At 35.7% G+C, this 20,471-nt stretch overlaps 1 protein-coding gene across 1 annotated transcript in view; it reads right to left on the reverse strand.

Moving 5' to 3' along the window:
* Positions 1 to 11,379: 11,379 nt before the first annotated feature.
* LOC120352860 (protein yellow-like) overlaps positions 11,380 to 20,471 on the reverse strand; it is a 13,914-nt gene continuing 4,822 nt past the window's right edge. Inside the window, exons 2-4 of the mRNA XM_039435167.1 lie at positions 17,876 to 18,137; positions 14,706 to 14,982; positions 11,380 to 12,822 (exon numbers count right to left, since the gene is read on the reverse strand). Of these exons, the coding sequence (XP_039291101.1) occupies positions 12,151 to 12,822; positions 14,706 to 14,982; positions 17,876 to 18,137 (1,211 nt within the window). The 3' untranslated portion in view covers positions 11,380 to 12,150. The remainder of the gene's footprint in view (positions 12,823 to 14,705; positions 14,983 to 17,875; positions 18,138 to 20,471) is intronic.

Genomic DNA, 20,471 nt, shown 5'->3' on the forward strand with positions numbered 1-20,471 from the left:
AGCAACATCACTATTTTCCATTAAATTTTTGCTGACAATTTTGAAGTGAACAGAGCTCACCCAACCAAAAAGGTTCCACTTTAAAGTGTCAGAATTCCCTCATAAACAACATTAAAGCTTCAAACTCAGCCAACCCTGACAGATCGAAGTGAACCGAGCTCACTGAACCAAATCCTACTCTGTATTATTATTTCACGGGAACGCAATCGTTTCAGCGAATATAATCATGGGATAATATTTTTCATGGAATTTTGTCATTGTTGACGACTTTCCACTCGAACGCAGATGAAAACACGAATTTCTTGGAAACAATTTTCAGGAGTTTTATTATTTTCTCTGAAAATTTCTATTGAAATGTCAATTTCTCGGGCGGTACAATATGATGGCAATGGTTTGGTTGCTTCCAGCCATCAACCATGTTCTCTCACTCACTCTTTCTCTCACACTCTCTCCTGCTTTGTCCCTCACATTCTCTCTCTCAGACATTCTCTCTCTCACTGTCTAACTCTTTCTCATCTCTCTCTCTAACTTTCTCTCTCTTTTTGTCTAACTTTCTCGCCATCTCTTCTACATTCTCTCACTCAATCTATCTCTTTCTATTAACCTATTACACACACACTGTTTATCTCTCTCTCTCTCTCTCTTGGTAGAAAGTTACTAGGAAGGATATTTTTTATTCTTTCCAAAGAATGGACATTAATATGTCCAAAGCTCCGCCAATTTATGTAGATGCATCCTTTCCAGTAACTCTCTAACAAGAGAGAGAGAGAGAGAGAGAGAGAGAGAGAGAGAGAGAGAGAGAGAGAGAGAGAGAGAGAGAGAGAGAGAGACAGACAGAGAGAGAGAAAGAGAGAGAATCACATCAACACACGTGTGAAGAATAGCAGAATAAAAGATATAATGAAGCGAGAAAGATGTGGGAGAAAGAGAGGATATCGTAAGAATAAGTTTGAAATGATTCATTCATGGAAGAAGGACAGTAGAATGAGAGAATAGATTCGAGTAAGGGAGAAAGATCAGGAAAAGGAACTCAAGGAAAGATGAAGCAAATTAACTCTCAAAAAGGAAAGGATGATGAGAGAATAATAATGAGAGTAAGAAAGGTAGATGAGGAAAAGGAACTCAAGAAAATATGAGGCAAATTGACTCTCAAAAAAGAAAGGATAATGAGAGAATAAAAATAAGAGTAAGAAAGATAGATGAGGAAAAGGAACTCAAGAAAAGATGAGGCAAATTGACTCTGTAAGAGGACAGGAGAATGAGAGAATTGATAAGAGTAAGGAAGAAAGAAGAAGAAAAGGAATAAAAAACTTCTGCTACTGCAAATATTGACAACAGGGTAAACAGCTAGATGGAAATTCGATGAGCGCTACTATTCAAAAATTATTTGTCTGCCCGGGAATCGAACCCAGTACCTCCTAGTTGCCGGTCAGGAATTCTTACCCTTACATCAAATTGACAATCTTTGAATACCAGCGCTCATTTTATACGAATCCATAGCTGCCAGCCAGTCTACAGATGGAAATTACTGAGATATTGCAATTATTCGAATGCTAATGAATTGATTATTAAGTAGCTCATCGAATTTTCATCTAGCTGTTTACCCTGTTGTCAATATTTGCAGTAGCAGAAGTCTTCGGGGTGATTTACAGCATTTAATTTGGATTTTCGTTTTATAGTAACTAAAATATATAATGAGTGATTCATGAAAGAAGGACAGGAGTATGAGGAAATATTGCATGCAACAAGTAGCAAACTGCATCTGTTGCAGGTTTTAAGTTAAAATTGGAGAGTTGCATTTTGTTTCAAGCTGCAAGTTGTATGCTGCTAGTTGACAGTTGCATGTTACTTTTTGCAAGCTGCAAGTTGCATGCTACTTATTGCAAGCTGCAAGCTGTATGTTGCTAGTTGCTAGTTGCATGTTACTTATTGCAAGCTGCAAGTTGTATGTAACTTGTATTTGATGTATGTTGCAAGCTGCAAGTGGCAAGTTTCATTAGCTTCAAGCTACAAGCTACATGGTTCACGTGCCTCAGATGCTGAAAGTTGCATATTGCAAGCGGCAAGTTACATGAAGCAACTGGAAAGTTTTATTTGTTGCAAGCTGCAAGTCAACATGCTGCAAGTGGCAAGTTGCAAGCTGCACATGCCTCACCCCGAGGCACAATCCATCATTATAGATTCTTTTCTCGCTCACTCATCCTCATGGAATGCAATGTCCCGTGCAACAATTTAATGGCCGCCTTCTCAGAAATGATAATATTGTCGAGAGCAGAGCAGGCTGCCGGTTCTCGGAATAATCAAATCCAGCAGTGGATTAAATTTCGTAGAATGACACCGTGAAGCCACCATGCTTTGGGCTCTGAGCGAATCCAGGAAATGCAATCAATATACTCTCAATCAGCGTAGCTCCATTCGTTCTTGGCATCCAAGTTCATCTAATAACAATCTAGGCCATATCATGTTAGTGTAAACTAAATAATGAAATCTATTTGAGTGATAAATCAAATCAAATGTTCCTTCATTTTGGCATGAAGAGGCTACAATATTTATTTATTTATTTATTCGTGGACAGAATCACAAATCAAAAAATATGATTAGGAAGGAACAACAGGCTTGGCCCAAATCTATTCCATTCCCAAATTTTGATAAATTAATAATATGTTCAAAAAATAGGTTATGTTTCTACTGTAAAACGTTCAAGTTCAATTTTCGTCCAAAAATATAGATGTAAGCTAAACATTTTGAATTTAGAGAAATTGAAACACCAAACTATATTTAAATATAACATTCAATTATCACTTCATGAATTAATCAAGTTATTTTATAAAATTTTGAACCCAAAAATACACACAACTTCTCTCACTAAGCACAGCTGTATTTATGGTGTATGAACCGCCGTATTTCAATAATTTGAAACAAAACAATTTTTCAATCATGAACAGTAAATAACTATTAACTCATAACAGTAACGCATAATAATGATGAGAATTTTTTTTTCCGTTTTGTGTAGTTGAGAAATTGATATTGTGGTAATTATTCATATTGAATGAAAAAGACTAGGAAATTGTCAAAAAACCACTGATTTATTGTCAATCTCTGATTAAACTGAAACCGGTCTTTCAAAGTATCAATAAATCTGTGGATTTTTTACAATTTCTTATTCTTTTTCATTCAATAATGTGGAATATTTCTTCTATGTTTGGTTTTGAAGGGTCTTAATTAAAGAATCTACTTTGTGAACATATTGTTAAGGACTGGAAATTCTGTGACGTGAAGAACTACAAGACTTAACCTATTTCGGACTATGTGTAACCCTATCTAAATTTGGGAGAGGAATAGCACAAGGTTACCTTATTTTTACTTTCCTTGCCCTATTACCATAGGTAAGGAAAATATTGCTTTCGGAAAAAAATTGAGGTACCCTAATTTCCAAATTTCAATACGTTTCAAGGTCCCCTGAGTCCAAAAAAGTGTTTTTTTGGTATTGGTCTGTATGTGTGTGTGTGTGTGTGTGTGTGTGTGTGTGTGTGGGTGTGTGTATGTGTATGAGTGTATGTCCGTCTGTGTACACGATATCTCATTTCCCAATCAACGGAATGACTTGATATTTGGAACTTAAGGTCCTTAAAATATAAGGATCTGACACGGATAATTTCGATCTGATAAAATTATTTAATATAAATAAGTTATTATTAAAACCAATGAAAAAAATACAAGATGGCGGATAAAATGGTGAAAATGTTGTCAAAAACAGGGTTTTCGCGATTTTCTCGAAAGCGGCTCCAACGATTTTGATAAAATTCGTACCTAAAATAGTCATTGATAAGCTCTATCAACTGTCACAAGTCCCATATCTGTAAAAATTTCAGGAGCTCTGCCCCATCTATGCAAAGTTTGATTTTAGATTCCCAATTATCAGGCTTTAGATACAATTTAAACAAAAAATTCCAAGTGGAAAAGATTGAACATGAAAATCTCTTCAATTAATGACCAGTAACATTTTCACCTAAAATTGAAAATAAGCTCGAAATTCGAGAAAATGTTATTATTTCAATTGCAAACTGTTGGCAACTACTGGTGATTCTATTAAATCATTCACTATGAAGAGATAGCAGACCTCGTGTGTTTCCAGCCTTATTGTCCTGTCACCAGCTGGCTTGGATCTTTGAATAGTAGACTTGAGATGCGCGGGATCACTAGCGTCAGGTGATAAATTTTCATTACGGCAAGGAGAGTTGTGTGAGTGCGCCACACCAGATTTTTTCTCTCCCTATCACTTTGATGATGTACTTATTGTATGAATCAATAAAGAATACGTCCAATCAGCATCTGTTTTCCTGGGCTGGAAGCTAGATTGGTTCCTGTTTATGAATTCAATGATCCAAAAACAATTTAGTCCATATCATGTGAGTGTAAACAGGAATAAATATTGAAATAGAGATTTGGATTAGAATACATGAATGTAACCAACATTTGTCAGGTCATGCTAGTGAAAACAATGAAATCAATACTTTACAATCAGCAACTGTTTTGCTGGGCTGAATGCTACATTGACTCTTGTCATGAAATCAACCATCCTATAACAATTTAGCCAATATCATGTTGGTGTAAACAAGGATAAATTGAAATAGAAATTCGGATTAGAATAATATGTGAATGTCACCAACATTTATCAGGTCATGTTAGGGTAAACAATGACGTCAATACATCTAATTAGCATCAGCTGTTTTGCTGGGCTGAATGCTACATTGACTCTTGTCATGAATCCTATGATCCAAGAACAATTTAGTTATGAATATCATGAATATCGGGGCACTGAGCTTCGCTCGTTATTCATTTATTGACTTTTGATAAACCGAACACAATTCTTTAAAATTATTGGAGAAGGACTAACAGGCACAGCCCAAAACTGTTTCCTTCCCGAATTTTGATTTATACACTATAAATAGTCCAGAAAGTAGGTTATGTTCCATACACTTGAATTCAGGTTCAATTTTCTGTTCAAACATTTGAAAACAAAAAAATCACAATTTAAATTATTTACAAACCAAATTGAATAGCAAAATAACACTCACTAATCACTTAAATGAGAACAATTATCAATGAGAAGTGGGATAACTCTCAAGAAATCCGGTGTCGCATCAAAAAAGCCCGTTCAGTGTTTGTTAAAATGAGCTCACTCTTCAAATCCCACAATTTGTCTTTAGAAATGAAGCTCCGACTCATGCGTTGCTACATTTTCTCTGTTTTGCTGTATGGTGTGGAAACCTGGACTCTGAACAAAGAAATCACCAGAAGACTTGAAGCATTTGAACTATGGCTTTACAGAAGAATTCTAATGATATCTTGGACACAAAAAGTCACGAACGCAGAAGTACTACAGCGCATGAGAAAGGGAGCAGAGTTGGTAAACATGCCGGAAACTCCAATACCTCGGACATATAATGAGGAACACAGAGAGGTACGGGCTACTCCAAGAGATCCTTCAAGGCAAGATAGACAGCAAGAGAAAACCGGGTCGAAGAAGAATATCTTGGTTGGCAAATCTGAGGAAGTGGTTCGGTAAAACATCAGTAGAACTCTTCCGAATCGCAACCAACAAAATCAAGATAGCCATGCTGATAGCCAACATCCGGAACGGATAGGCATTTAGAGAAGAAGAATCACTTAAATTGTCAAATAATTATCAACTTTGAAAATTATGATATACTCTAGTTTAGGAGGATTACCATGACGTCATGTCAACAAATCAGATTATGTTGACCAAGTCGATTAAATTGTCTAGCTAGATAAAATTTCTCGCTGATTGATCATGATTACATTACACAGCTGTATTCTGTCTCTCTCCCACACAGGCACACGCATCTTCTGTTATCGAGAGACAACGAAATTATAATCTGTTTTCCAAGGATGAATTATCCTTTTAATGTCGTTCAGGGAGTTTTCCCAAGGATGAGACCTAGTGCATTAGGGCCCCATACACTAGGGAACTTGGATCGGCGAACTTGATTCTTGCGAACCAAGTTCGCCAGTGTATGTGGAAAATTGGCGAACCGCGAACCAAATTCGTGACGAACTTGGTCTTCAATCTGGATTAAAAACTTTGTTCGGTTCGTGAGCCAGGGCGATATATTATATTCTATCTATATTATATTCAATGTATTTTCTTCCCACAGCAGCTGCAAACTTTGACACACTCATCTCTAGACCCCGAAAGACACTGAAGTAACGAACGGTTGTTCGCTCTCCCCACTACAGTGTGTGGACAAATCCTACACGAACTTGGTTCCCCGAACCAATTTCCCTAGTGTATGGGGCCCTAATACACAACATAATATATAATTTATAAGTTATAATTTAAATTAACAGTTCATGAGCGAGTTCTTCAACCCAGGGGGTCACTAGTCTATTCTATATTTGTATCTCAATTAAATTAAGTCTATTCATGTTCATATTTGCGTCTCTTACATCGCTAGTGAAATTGATTTCGAAAAACAAAAATAGACTACGACATTTTCAATTTCACCTCCACACATACTCTTCTCAGAAACTAAGCTTCCACCGAAACATGCTTTGTACCTCAACTCCGTTCCCCCTCCAAATCAATACAACAGAAATGTCATCACACAAACATACATAAACCCCTTCGAAAACATGACATCTTTTTTCCAGAGGAACCCTTTTGTTTTTCAAATTTTCAGATTTCTATGAACACACACCGCACTACGTTCCCGGAACTAATGATGTGAACCCTGGATTGTGAGGTCGGAGAACCTGGGGGTGTATGGGGGATGATCGAGGGTGGTTTAGCCCCCTCTGTAGTGGGATTTAGCCCCCTTTTTAGGGGGTTAAGGGGAGTCTGGGTGCCCTGATTTCAGATATATGTCGGATGCAGCAGTTGTTACAGTTCACTGTTGCGAGTAAATTAATTTTCGCAGAACGCGACCTTTGATGTTTCTGATGATGATGATGATGATGATGAATAGTAGTAATCATAATCATCATCATCATCACAGTCATGAGATAATCGTCATCAGCAGTCATCAGTTTTGGCTTTCAGGTTATCATCATACACAGAATCCAATTAAACTAAACTATAGTGAGGTCCACGTTATAATGGCAGTGGAGAAAGATAGGAGAACAACGTTGCCGATCCTCTGTCTTGTCAATGCCTTCTATAGACGGTAGCTCCACCTCCTCCTCCTCCTCCTCCTCCTCTTCCTTACTTCTTCTTCTTCACCACCTCCAACTTCTCGTCTTTCTCTTCCTCATCCTCTTTCTACACCTTCTCCTAAAATTTCTCCTCCCACTACTGTGTCTCTTCCACTTCCTCCTACGCCTCACACTACTCCTCATCCTCCTCTACCTCCTCCTCCTCATCTTCCTCCCTTTCCTCCTCCTCCTCCTCCTCCTCCTCTTCCTTCACTTCCTCCTCCTCTAACTCCTCCTCTAACTCCTCCTCCTCCTCCTCCTCCTCCTCCTCCTCCTCCTCCTCCTCCTCCTCCTCCTCCTCCTTCTCCTCCTCCTCTTGCTGAATCTATTGACGATCGGTCTGTAAACTTCTAGCAACTGATGAGACATCCCGTATCAATATTACCACAAGTTCCTGTAACAAGTTGCAAAACTTATCAGCTGATGTAGACCATGATAAGAGCTGTTGAACCAGAAATACTGCAGTAAGTTCTGAAACTAGTATCGAAAATACTTGTGACCCCTCGGGCTGGAGAACTCGCTCAAGAGCTGTTGTATTGTAATCTTTGAAACCCGCAACTTCTAATTATACAGAGTTGGTGGAAGTTATTAGAACAGCTTGAAACAGAAATACTGCAGTAAGTTCTGAAACTAGTATCAAAAAAATACTAGTGACCCCCTGGGTGGGAGAACTCGCTCAAGAGCTGTTGTATTGTAATCTTTGAAACCCGCAACTTCTAATTATACAGAGTTGGTGGAAGTTATTAGAACAGCTTGAAACAGAAATACTGCAGTAAGTTCTAAAACTAGTATTACTAGTGACCCCCTGGGTGGGAGAACTCGCTCAAGAGCTGTTGTATTGTAATCTTTGAAACTCGCAACTCCTGATTATTGACCGAGCGAAGTGAGGTCTAAGATTCAAGTCGACGGTTTGGAATTTCTTATAATGTTCAAATGTTTATATGTTGCGCATTTACGACGAAACGCGGTAATAGATCTCCATGAAATTTGACAGGTATGTTCCTTTTTAAATTGCGCGTCTACGTATATACAAGGTTCTTGGAAATTTTGCATTTCAAGGATAATATAGAAGGAAAAAGGAGCTTCCTTCATACGCTAATATTGGAGTGAAAATCAGACTATAGAATTATTCATCATAAATCAGCTGTCTAGTGGACTATAATACTACCCGTTCTAAAACATCGAACATCTTGAAAATGTATCTTTCCATCAACGTTAGTAGACAGTTGACTTAATACTACCCGTTCAAAAACATCGAACATCTTGAAAATGTATCTTTTCATCAACGTTAGTAGACAGTTGACTATAATACTACCCGTTCAAAAACATCGAACATCTTGAAAATATATCTTTCCATCAACGATGTAGACAGTTGCAGCCAGACCTGATAACAGCGCTCACACTCACATTCCGGGACGACACGTCACGGTACGATAGGGCAGAAAGCTCTATGTTTATTTAAGATTTTTTTCTAGAAATTTTAAATTGATAAATTATTTATTGATTTTTGAGAAAACATTACAACAGGTCGATGTAACTTACTGAGCGCGAGGTCTACTGTTATTTATTTATTTATTTATCTATTCAATCATTCAGAGTTACACAACTTACAGTAAAGTATGACAGGCTTATAAGCCCAAAACGGTTCCAATTCTAATTTATACAACAGTCCAAATGTAGTTAGGTTATGTATCACTTCAAAATTCTTCAATTTACAATTCAAAACACTGTTCACAGAACTACTAGTATAATAAAGGAAACAATTCGCTTATGCATGTATTGGTTAGGAAATTCATAAATGATCTATCATAGGTCTGAGCTACTCAACTGATTAACTTGAAATTTTTCATATAAATTCTCAATTTGCCGAGGATGGTTATAGACCTATTTTCAATTCTCCAAGATTACTGAGCGCGAGGTCTACTATTCACAGAACTACTAGTACAGAGTTGGTGAAAATTATAAAACAGCTAAATATTCTTCTTACAAGTATAATCTGACAGGTATCATTGAGGATCCTATTTGAAATGAAAAATTACTCTTCAAAAATTACTCTCTCACTTCAACTTTTTTGTCCCTGTCAGAATTCCTCATAAGCATCACGCAACGTTTCCCATTCAACATAAGCTGTCAGTTTGAACAGGTTCAAGTCAATTCCACCCTGAGGCAAAATTATAAACCGAATGAAGTCTCAATGCTTTGATTCGCTTATTGGACACACTGTGTGTTGAAGCTGAATCAAATGGAAAGGAAGTTCAAATACACAATAAATCAAAAGAGACAGGAGAGTTTAATGGATAGGGTAGTCAATTGCACGGGAGATTCAAATATACAGGGAGTCAAATGGACAGGGAATCAAATGGACAACAGAGTCAAATGGACAGGGAATCAAATGCACCCAGAGTAAATGGACAGGGAATCAAATGGACAACAGAGTAAATGGACAGGATATCAAATGGCTGAACATAGAAACAGATGGCAGGTGTATAGATGTCAAATAACATGGATATGTGAACCAATTTGACTGCAGGGAAATCTGATCCTTTGACAATCAAATATGTCATCAAATAGTTTCTGAAATCGGGTATCACCCTCAAGGGTTGTCTCTCCATAGATAGATTGTTAATCCAGTTGGGTATCATGGGTTATATATCTGTGGTTTACCAATCATGGTCTTCTTTTGACAGGACAATATTCGAAATCAAAGGCAAAATAATTATATCCTGTTGTATATCCATACTTTTTCACTGTTATAATTAAACTTGAATTTAAAAAAAACACTTTTGAAGTGAAAATACACTTACTTTTGTAGTGACGATCGTTTCGACCTATTGTTGGTCATCATCGTCGAAACGATCGTCACTACAAAAGTAAGTAAATTTTCACTTCAAAAGTGTTTTTTAAAATTCAAGTTTAAATATTATAGTTATACCTATCAAATTATTTGATCATGAGAATCATTGGTTTATAAATCATTTTTTCTATTTTTAAATCGAGGATCTTAAATAAACAATATATTCAAACAACTGCACAATCATTCCACATATTTATTAACAGTGTTTCAAAAATTCCACATTCATTGATAATATTTTGATAAAAAGGTCCTCACTCAAATTTTTGTCAATCAACGATCAAAAATGAACGATAAATTCAAACAGCTACTCCATCATCTCACAGATTTTTAATAGAATAAAATAAACAATCTATTCTATAAATTATCAATTTCAATCTTTATAGATTGTTCGTTCCATTCTCATAGTTTCATAAGAATTTCATGATCATTTGTTGATACCTTGAGACAAAATTACACCGATAATTAATTAATATTTTGATACAAATTTCGACAATACATTTGTTGTTACCTTGACTCAAAATCACTCAAATTCTATGATAATTTTTCAGTTTTTTGACACAAATTTTGCCACTCAAAGCTCATAATAGATGGGCTGAGTGGAACCAGCCTAGTCCCACGACAGTTAATTGAAATTTTGATACAAATTTCGCCAATAAATTTACAAAAATCATTTGTTAATAATTCGAAATCACTCAAATTCTATGACAAATTCTCAGTTTTTTGACACAAATTTTTCCACTCAAAACTGATGGGCTGAGTAGGATCAACCCTAGGCCAACGACGATTCTACAATTATTTAATATTTTGATACAGATTTCTCTAATAGAACCACAAAAATCATTCGTTAATACTTTGATAGCAATTCTATAATAAATTCTCAGTTTTTTGACACAAATTTTTGTACTCAAAACTCATAACAGATGGGCTGAGTAGGATCAACCCTAGCCCCACGACAATTCATTAATATTTTGATACAAATTTCGGCAATAAATTAACCATTCCTTAATACTTTGACACAAATTCTATGATAATTTTTCAGTTTTTTGACACAAATTTTTGCACTCAAAACTCATAACAGATGGACTGAGTGGGACAAACACTAGCCCAACGACAATTCATTAATATTTTTATACAAATTTCGGCAATAAATTAACCATTCCTTAATACTTTGACACAAATTCTATGATAATTTTTCAGTTTTTTGACACAAATTTTTGCACTCAAAACTCATAACAGATGGACTGAGTGGGACAAACACTAGCCCAACGACAATTCATTAATATTTTTATACAAATTTCGGCAATAAATAACCATTCCTTAATACTTTGACACAAATTCTATGATAATTTTTCAGTTTTTTGACACAAATTTTTGCACTCAAAACTCATAACAGATGGACTGAGTGGGACAAACCCTAGCCCAACGACAATTCATTTATATTTTGGTACAAATTTCGGCAACAAATTAACCTTTCCTTAATACTTTGACACAAATTCTATAACAAATTTTCAGTTTTTTGACACAAATTTTTGCACTCAAAACTCATAACAGATGGGCTGAGTGGGACAAACCCTAGCCCAACGACAATTAATTAATATTTTGATACAAATTTCGACAATACATTTACAAAAATCATTCGTTAATACTTTGATACCAATTCTATAATAAATTCTCAGTTTTTTGACACAAATTTTTCCACTCAAAACTCATAACAGATGGGCTGGGTAGTACCAACCCTAGCCCCACGACAATTAATTAATATTTTGATACAAATTTCGACAATACATGTACAAAAATCATTCGTTAATACTTTGATACCAATTCTATAATAAATTCTCAGTTTTTTGACACAAATTTTTGCACTCAAAACTCATAACAGATGGACTGAGTGGGACAAACCCTAGCCTAACGACAATTCAATAATATTTTGATACAAATTTCTCCAATAGATTTACAAAAATCATTTGTTAACAATTTGAAATCACTCGAATTCTATGACAAATTTTCAGTTTTTGACACAAATTTTGAAATCACTCAAATTATATGACAAATTTTCAGTTTTTTGACACAAATTTTGACACTCAAAACTCATAACAGATGGGCTGGGTAGGACCAACCCTAGCCCCGGGCTGACAAACAGTACCTTTCACGGCCTCCCTAGCGTTCACCCTCAAAATCCTGAAATTATACTCATCCGGGCTCAAACTGGAGTACAAATACTTATGTAATCGATTACTCAATACCCAGATATACTTTTCGTTTCCGTTTGTTTCGATTTTTAGGTCGTTGGGGAAACTAAGGGTCGTGTTGTTAGTCTCGATCACCCCTTGGGTAGATTCCAAATGGGGGCCGTTTTTGCTATTCCAACATCCAACAGCTGATTTTGAAACTAAATTGTAGTACAAAATTCCGTCGCTATCCATCGCGCTGGCGCTAGCGTGACTATCCTTCCTCCCACGTGGTTGTCCAATAGCGTTGAAGCAATCTAGTTCCTCAGTTGACTTAGTTTCGTTTCGTAGGATCTCGGTGGACACGGAAAACTCGCGGAAACTTGAGAGGGGGTGGAAGTAGAGCAGTTTTTCCTGCGTTTTGGGGTCGGGGGGTGACAGGGCTAGCCCGAAAATTCCGTCGGTCCATCGGAAAATGATGCCGTCAAGGTCGTAGCGAGAAACGATTGGATCGGGGTAGAAATGCGGGTGGGAAATTCGCCAGGATTTGTTATTCTGCCAGTCGTAGACTACTAGGCCGTACCTGGGAAAAACGAGAAAAATTGACATGAAATTATGGTACAGTATATTGATTAAAACCACGTATAATAGAATTAAATAGAATAGATCCAGTTATACACAAATAGATTTTTGGAGAAAAAGAAGAAGAAGAAGACGAAGAAGAAAAAGAAAAAGAAATAGAAATGAAGTAGAAAAAGGAGAAGAGGATGACGATGGAGAGGAAGAAGAAGAAAGGGAAAGAGAAAGGATAATTCCATCAAGTTGAATGTAGCATTGGTCAAGAATACCCACGGCTTTCTATTAAATCTTTCTTTCTAAGTGCTATAACTCTTTCAAAAATCATGATTTTCTACCTTTCAACAAATTCACAATATAGGTAATTTTATTCCCTTCAAAATTGTTTCTCTGTAAAATTCACCTAAAATGCACGGTTGAGGAGTTACAAGCCAAAAACCGCACGAAGTACACAATATTCTATTCTGACAGACTTCAGAATGTCAGCTGCCAAAGCTCGTAAAACAGCTCTGGAGCCTGATGGATGAGTGAGGGAACGTCAGCACATTCTGGCGGCAGAAATCCTAACTACAACGTCACCTGCAACACTACAAACAGGAGCGCTCGCCCCACCTAGCGGCAATAATTGTAACTAATCTATGCATTGTTTTAGTTTGTGAATAATTGTGGTGTTATTGTTGATTTTATGGTAATAATGCATTCAATAAAAGTTGAACTTGAGAATGAAATGATGAACAATTTATGACATATCATTGTTTCTCGTATCTTCTTGTATAACGCTGAAATTTATAAAAAAAACTGGAGATAAGTTGATGGTGTTTATTGGCGAGTGAAAATCATATGAACTTTAATAATTATTATTATAATTAATTTTCTTCTCATCATTTTAATATTTTCTTTCTCTACTCCCTCTTCTTCTTTTCTTCCTCTTCTTTCCTCATCCTCAAGAAGAAGAAGAAGAAATAGAAGAAGATTGTGGTTTTCAAGTGCATAATTCCTCTGGTTTTCTATTCCAATATTCTAAAATATTATATATTATATATACTATAATAAAGGAAAGAACTGGCTTATACACGTACGGGATAGGAAAATTATGTTTGACGCATCATCACGTCTCAACTACTGGACTGATTAACTTGAAATTTTGCTTATAGATTATTATTAATCAACCGAGGATGGTTATAGGCCTACTATTTTCAATTCTTCAAGATTTCATTACGTCAAGTTTTCAGTTTGTCAAGTTTTGAAATTCAGCAGGTTCCCTGCTAGAACAGTATAAAAAATCTGGTGTGGTACACTCACACAACTTTCCTTGCTCATTGATCTATAAGCCTTTTTCTTAAACAAGGATAATTTAGGGAATAACATTATGCCGATTGGCGGCTAAATAATTAAAATTACGATTATACTATTGTGATTGTGTTCAGAGTACATTTTCCTTTGTTTGAATTATGAAATTTGAGGATTTTTCAAAAGTTGTCAAAACAGCTGTTCTACAAATAAAATATCGACATGTGTTCTTTTGAATAAACTGCTCTACCTACCTACCTCACGCACGAGAAGGAGGTTACAAAGTAAATTTCTCAAGGATGGGGTGGACCCCCTGTTAATTTCTCAGGGAGGAGACTCATGCCAGTTAAAAGAGCTGATATATAACTATACAGGGTATGAATTTGAGAAAATCGTGATAGAAATTAAACAAAATTCATTCTTCTCAGGAAAATTACGGAGCTCCTGCAATTTTCCCGGAAATGAGACTCATGTCAGTTGATAGGGCTTATAAATAGCTATCTAGGGTATAAATTTGAAGAGAATCGTTAGAGCCGTTTTCGAGAAAACCTTGAAAAACATGGTTTTTTAGCCATTATCCGCCATATAGAATTGAATTTTATTAATTTCTCGCTGTTGACATCAAATACCAAAATCTGAGGAGGACACAGCTGGTTGACTGATTCAAAAATGTCCACAGAACCCGAGTCAAGAACCCACACTCGGCCACACTGGTCAAGTGACATCCGAAACACCGAAGTGATGACGTCACACTTGTTGCTGCCCCTTGATGACGTCAGCTGATGCCACTTCCAGGATGGGAAGGGCCGTAGACGAGGGGAAGGGTTGGGGTCATGGCGGTCCAAAACGGCTAAACTACATGGCACTCCTTGTTTCCACCTAAAAAAACACAAAAATATTATATTTTTTATACAAGAAATAATTACACAATAAACATCAATTATATGATGTTTTATGGTATATATGAGAATAAACTATAATATCGGGGCACCGGGCTTTGCTCGTTATTTATTTAATATCGGGGCACCGAGCTTCACTCATCATTTATTGATAAACAGAACACAATTCTTTAAAATGATTGAGGAAGGACAAACAGGCACAGCCCAAAACTGTTTCTTTCCCGAATTTTGATTTATCACTATATATATAAAAATGAATGTCTGTTTGTGTTTTTTTTTGTTCCCCATAGACTCGAAAACTACTTGACAGAACGGCATGAGACTTTGGGAATATGTTGTGTAAATATTGGGGATGGTTTCTGACCAGAAATTTTAATAGGGGGGCTAATGATGATTATTATAAATTGATCAATTTTACATACCTATGTTTTCGAAATTGTCGGCCGAGTGGCTAACATAGAACGGGAAGATCATCATGATTAAAGATCATGTTGTGATAATATTATTTAGCATCTAAAACTACCAGTTGTAATAAACACGTAACTCTGTAATAAATTTGTTTACTGATATACTAAAACGGTAGTTGTAAGCACATAGGTCCGTATTGAGATGTAAATGAATATATTGATTGTCAGATAAATTTCATGATTCACCAAATAAAGTCAAATGTGACATGAGATACATTGACTTTTTGGCGGTACGAAGTTCGCCGGGTAAGCTAGTACACTATAAATGGTCCAAAAAGTAGGTTATGTTCCATACACTTGGATTCAGGTCCAACTTTCAGTCCAAGCATTTGAAAACATAAAAGTTCCAATTTAGATTGTTTACAAACCAAATTGAATAACAAAATAACACTCACTAATCACTTGAAACTGTGATGATTAACTTTGAGAATTATGATATACTATAACTTAGAATGATATACCATGTCATGTCAACAAATCAGATTATTTTGATCAAGTCTATTGAAATTTTCAGATAATATTTCTCGTGAGATAAGCTGATTGATTCAACAGCTGAAAAAGTTCTGTATCTCTCCCACACACGCATCTTCTGTTATCGACAGACGACGAAATTATCATCTGTTTTCCCAAGGATGAATAATTATTATCCTTTTCATGTCCTTCAGCGAATTTTCCCAGGGATGAGAACTTTGGACAGAACTTTGATCTTCAACTCTCCTCAGTAAGAACATAACCTATTTTTTCGGACATTTTATTATTTATAAAATTTGGGAACAGAATAGTTTTGGGCTATGCCTGTTGTTCTATCTCGATCATATTCATATGATTTGTAATTATATCAACGAATAAATAAAATAAATAAATAAATAGTGCAATCGAATTTTTATACATAAACCTACTATGTTCCAAATTTCGTGAAAATCGTTAGAGCCGTTTTCGAATCCGTTGGACATAAAAATAAATACAGAAATTGCTTGCCTTATATAATAGGATATTTTCACTATGATGGATATTTTACACTATTGCCTATTTTTGACAATTTTTATCCAAATTTGGGTACAGTTTCGAGCTTTGAGCCTGTTATTCCTTTTCCAATCATTCATAGTTGAGAATTATATTGTATCTATCAATTAATATATAAATAAATAAATATTGAGGTGGAATAAAAGAGCTATATTACTTTCCTTGCCCTATTACCATAGATAAGGGAAGTATTGCTTTCCGAAAAAAATAAGATTTTCGATCAAATGCAATTCAAGATGGCGGCTAAAATGGCAAAAATGTTGTCAAAAACAGGGGTTTTCGCGTTTTCTCGAAAACAGCTCCAACGATTTTGATCAAATTCATACCTAAAATAGTCATTGATGAGCTCTATCAACTGCCATAAGTCCCATATCTGTGAAAATTTCAGGAGCTCCGCCCCATCTATGCAAAGTTTGATTTTAGATTCCCAATTATCAGGCTTCAGATACAATTTAAACGAAAAATTTTGAGTGGGAAATATTGAACATGAAAATCTTTCCAATTAATGTACAGTAACATTTTCACCGAAAATTGAAAATAAGCTTGAAATTTGAAAAAATGTGATTATTCAATCGCAAACTGTTGGCAACTGATGATTCTTTTAAATCATTCACTATGAAGAGATAGCAGATCTCGTGTGTCTCCAGCGTTATTGTCCTGTCACCAGCTGGCACAAATCTTTGAATAGTAGACTTGAGATGCGCGGGAACACTAGCGTCAGGTGATCAATTATTTTCATAACGGCAAGGAAAGTTGTGTGAGTGCGCCACACCAGATTTTTTATATTATAAACCCACTATGTTCCAAATTTCGTAAAAATCGTTAGAGCCGTTTTCGAGTTCCGTTGGACATAAATAACCATATAAATATATACAGAAATTGCTTGCTTAATATAATTGGATATTTACACTATAATGAAGTGATAAACATAGCCTATTTTTGACTATTTTTATCCAAATTTGGGAACAGTTTCGGGCTTTAAGCCTGTTTTTCCTTTTCCAATCAATCATAGTTGAGGATGATATTGTATCTATCAATGAATTCATAGATAAATAAATATTGAGGTGAGATAAAAGAGATATAACATAGAGAAACAATAGTGTTAGTAGATATCCCATGGTATAGGGAATCTATGTTGCAACTTTTACTGTTATCTCAAGCCGATTGTCAATTTTCACTGTTTTGTTGGGGTGAGAGTGTATTAACGGCACAATTTGAGAGACTACCAGCGTCACACAGCTGCATAGGAAAGAACTATGTGAACTATCGGCTTGGGATAACAGTAAAAGTTGCAACATAGATTCCCTATACCATGGGATATCTACTAACACTATTGTTTCTCTATGGCTATATTTACTAACTTATGTTTCCCAGTTAACTTGCCTTGGCAAAGTGACGAACACCTTATCCGTTGTAACTTCCAGCCCGAGCGGCAAATTGTTCTTAGGTATAAACGCCTTGGTAGCCAACGCATTGAGACGCGCCTTGGGTGACGGGTAGACGAAATCCACCTCTTTCCAGCGGTAGACCTCTTCGAATTTCCCGTCACTACCATTGGCCACGTTCTCGTTGCTCGATGACTGCTGCTGCGAGTACTGCAGGTTGTCGACGACCCACATTGACACCAGCCAGGGGAAGACTACGGCTGAAATCACACAAAAACCGTCATTCAATAACAATTTCTGAAAGATGAATAAATAATACTACAGTGAGGTCCACGTTATAATGGCAGTGTTTGATTAGCAATGGTATTGCTATCCTTGTCTATCATTCAACAAAGCGGATAGCGCTATCTCTTTCTCGCTTTGCTCTGTTGCCAGATCGTCTTTTAACAATGTAGAAATGTAATTAATTAACAAAAATATTTCATCTCAATTATGAGAATTCGTTATTTAATGAAATTATTGAAATATATCATTTCTTGCCTAATAAAATATAATTGAATATTTTAAACGAGAATGAACAGTTAATATTACATCAATAAACCTGTATCTGCTACCGTCTATAGAAGGCATTGACAAGACGGAGGATCGGCGAAGTTTTTTTTCTATCTTTCTCCAATGTCATTACTAAGTGGACCTGACTATTGCAGGCAACCCGAACTGGGGAAAATTCTGTCTTGTTAAAGACAACTCCTCATGTACATAAAATACTATTAGTTCTGTGAACAGTAGACCTCACGCAGTATTCTCATCCACAAGTACCTGATTGAAACTATACCTTATGGAAATACAGCAATAGACTGGCTTCTCCACACATCTGTGTAATCACTTGTCAGCTGATTTATGATGAATAGTTCTATAGTCTGATTTTTACTCTGGTATTGGCGTATGAAGGAGGCTCCTTTTTCCTTTTATATTATCCTTGAAATGCAAAATTTCCAAAAACCTTGTCTATAAGACGACGCGCAATTTAAAAAGGAACATACCTGTCAAATTTCATGAAAATCTATTACCGCGTTTCGCCGTAAATGCGCAACATATATACATTTAAACATTAAGAGAAATGCCAAACCGTCGACTTTAATCTTAGACCTCACTTCGCTCGGTCAATAAGCTGATTTCAAAGTGAAGGCTTATCGGTAATAGGATTGAAAAAGCTTTAAATAGAGACACATATCTGAAAAAGGTTAATAGGTCTCTTAAAATTGGTAGGATGAAAATGTAATAGCATTCTCATAAACTTACAGTAGTTAAATCCATTAACCAAATTGCAAATAATCCCATAAGGAAGAAACCTTCATTATGGTGATACATTGATGTATAATGAGAGCTTAAAATTGAATGACAATTCATTTTAGAAGGTTAATAGCTTTCTAATGGAAAAGTAATTGAAAAGCAAGCTATTGGATTAGGCTTGCCTATAATAAAGTAGGGCAACATTTCAAGAATATAAGGCTACTTCTGTATAGTGAGGTGAGATTTGAACTATCAGTATCCCTCATGAATCATATCATTTGAACAATGCTCACAGTATAAAGTGAATAATTATCCTATACTATTAAACGAGAAATTTCTGTTATATGTTTAGATGTTTGGATGTTTAGATGTTAATATGTTTGTATTTCACCGGATCTCGAAAACGGTTCCAACGATTCTCACGAAATTCAGAACATAGTAGGTTTATAATATAAAAATTCGATTGCACTAGGTCTCATCCCTGAGAAAACTCGCTGAAGGACATTAAAAGGATGATTATTATTCATCCTTGGAAAAACAGCTTATAATAATTACTTCGTCGTCTGTTGATGATGGAAGTGAGTGAGCGAGTTCATGTGTGTGGGACTGTGTCAAAATTATGACTCAGCTGTTGAACTTTTCTAATCATTCAATCATGTACTTAGTGCCGGTTGCAAAAAAGCCAGGCTATTTTCAATCCTGATTCATTCCAGTTGATCTATCTTTTTGAAATGGTCTTCTCTGATTTGGTTCACGTGAAATTAATCAGGATTAAAATTTAACCGGGTCTTTGTGAGGAAAATATTTGCATTCCTCTGGGAATTAATCTCAATTTACTGTGATTAGATAGAACATTTCTGAATGAACTATGAATGTTACTGAATTATAATTTCTTCTTTCGTAATAAATTTTTATGCTTTTGTTCTCCAGAGCAAAACTCGGTCCCCGATATATGAACTATATGATTGATTTTGAGAATATATAGGACCTATAGATTGATAACTATAGAGAGGTCCACGTTATAATAGCGGAACAGTGATTTTACTATCCTTGTCTATCATTCGACGAAGCAGATAGCGCAAGCGCAATCCTTTTCTAGCTCCGCAATGTTGCCAGATCATATTTCAACAATGTAGGAATATGATTAATTAACAGAATATCTAAATTATGGAAATTCATTGTCAAATCATTGAGAGATACACTTCATTGACGAATAGAATATAATTTGTTATTTTCAACAATAATGGACAGTTAATATTACATCAGATATGCCGGTATCAGCTATCATCTATAGGAGTAGT

This window comes from Nilaparvata lugens, chromosome 8 (assembly GCF_014356525.2).
Source record: "Nilaparvata lugens isolate BPH chromosome 8, ASM1435652v1, whole genome shotgun sequence".
In the NCBI taxonomy this organism is placed as follows: Eukaryota; Metazoa; Arthropoda; class Insecta; order Hemiptera; family Delphacidae; genus Nilaparvata; species Nilaparvata lugens.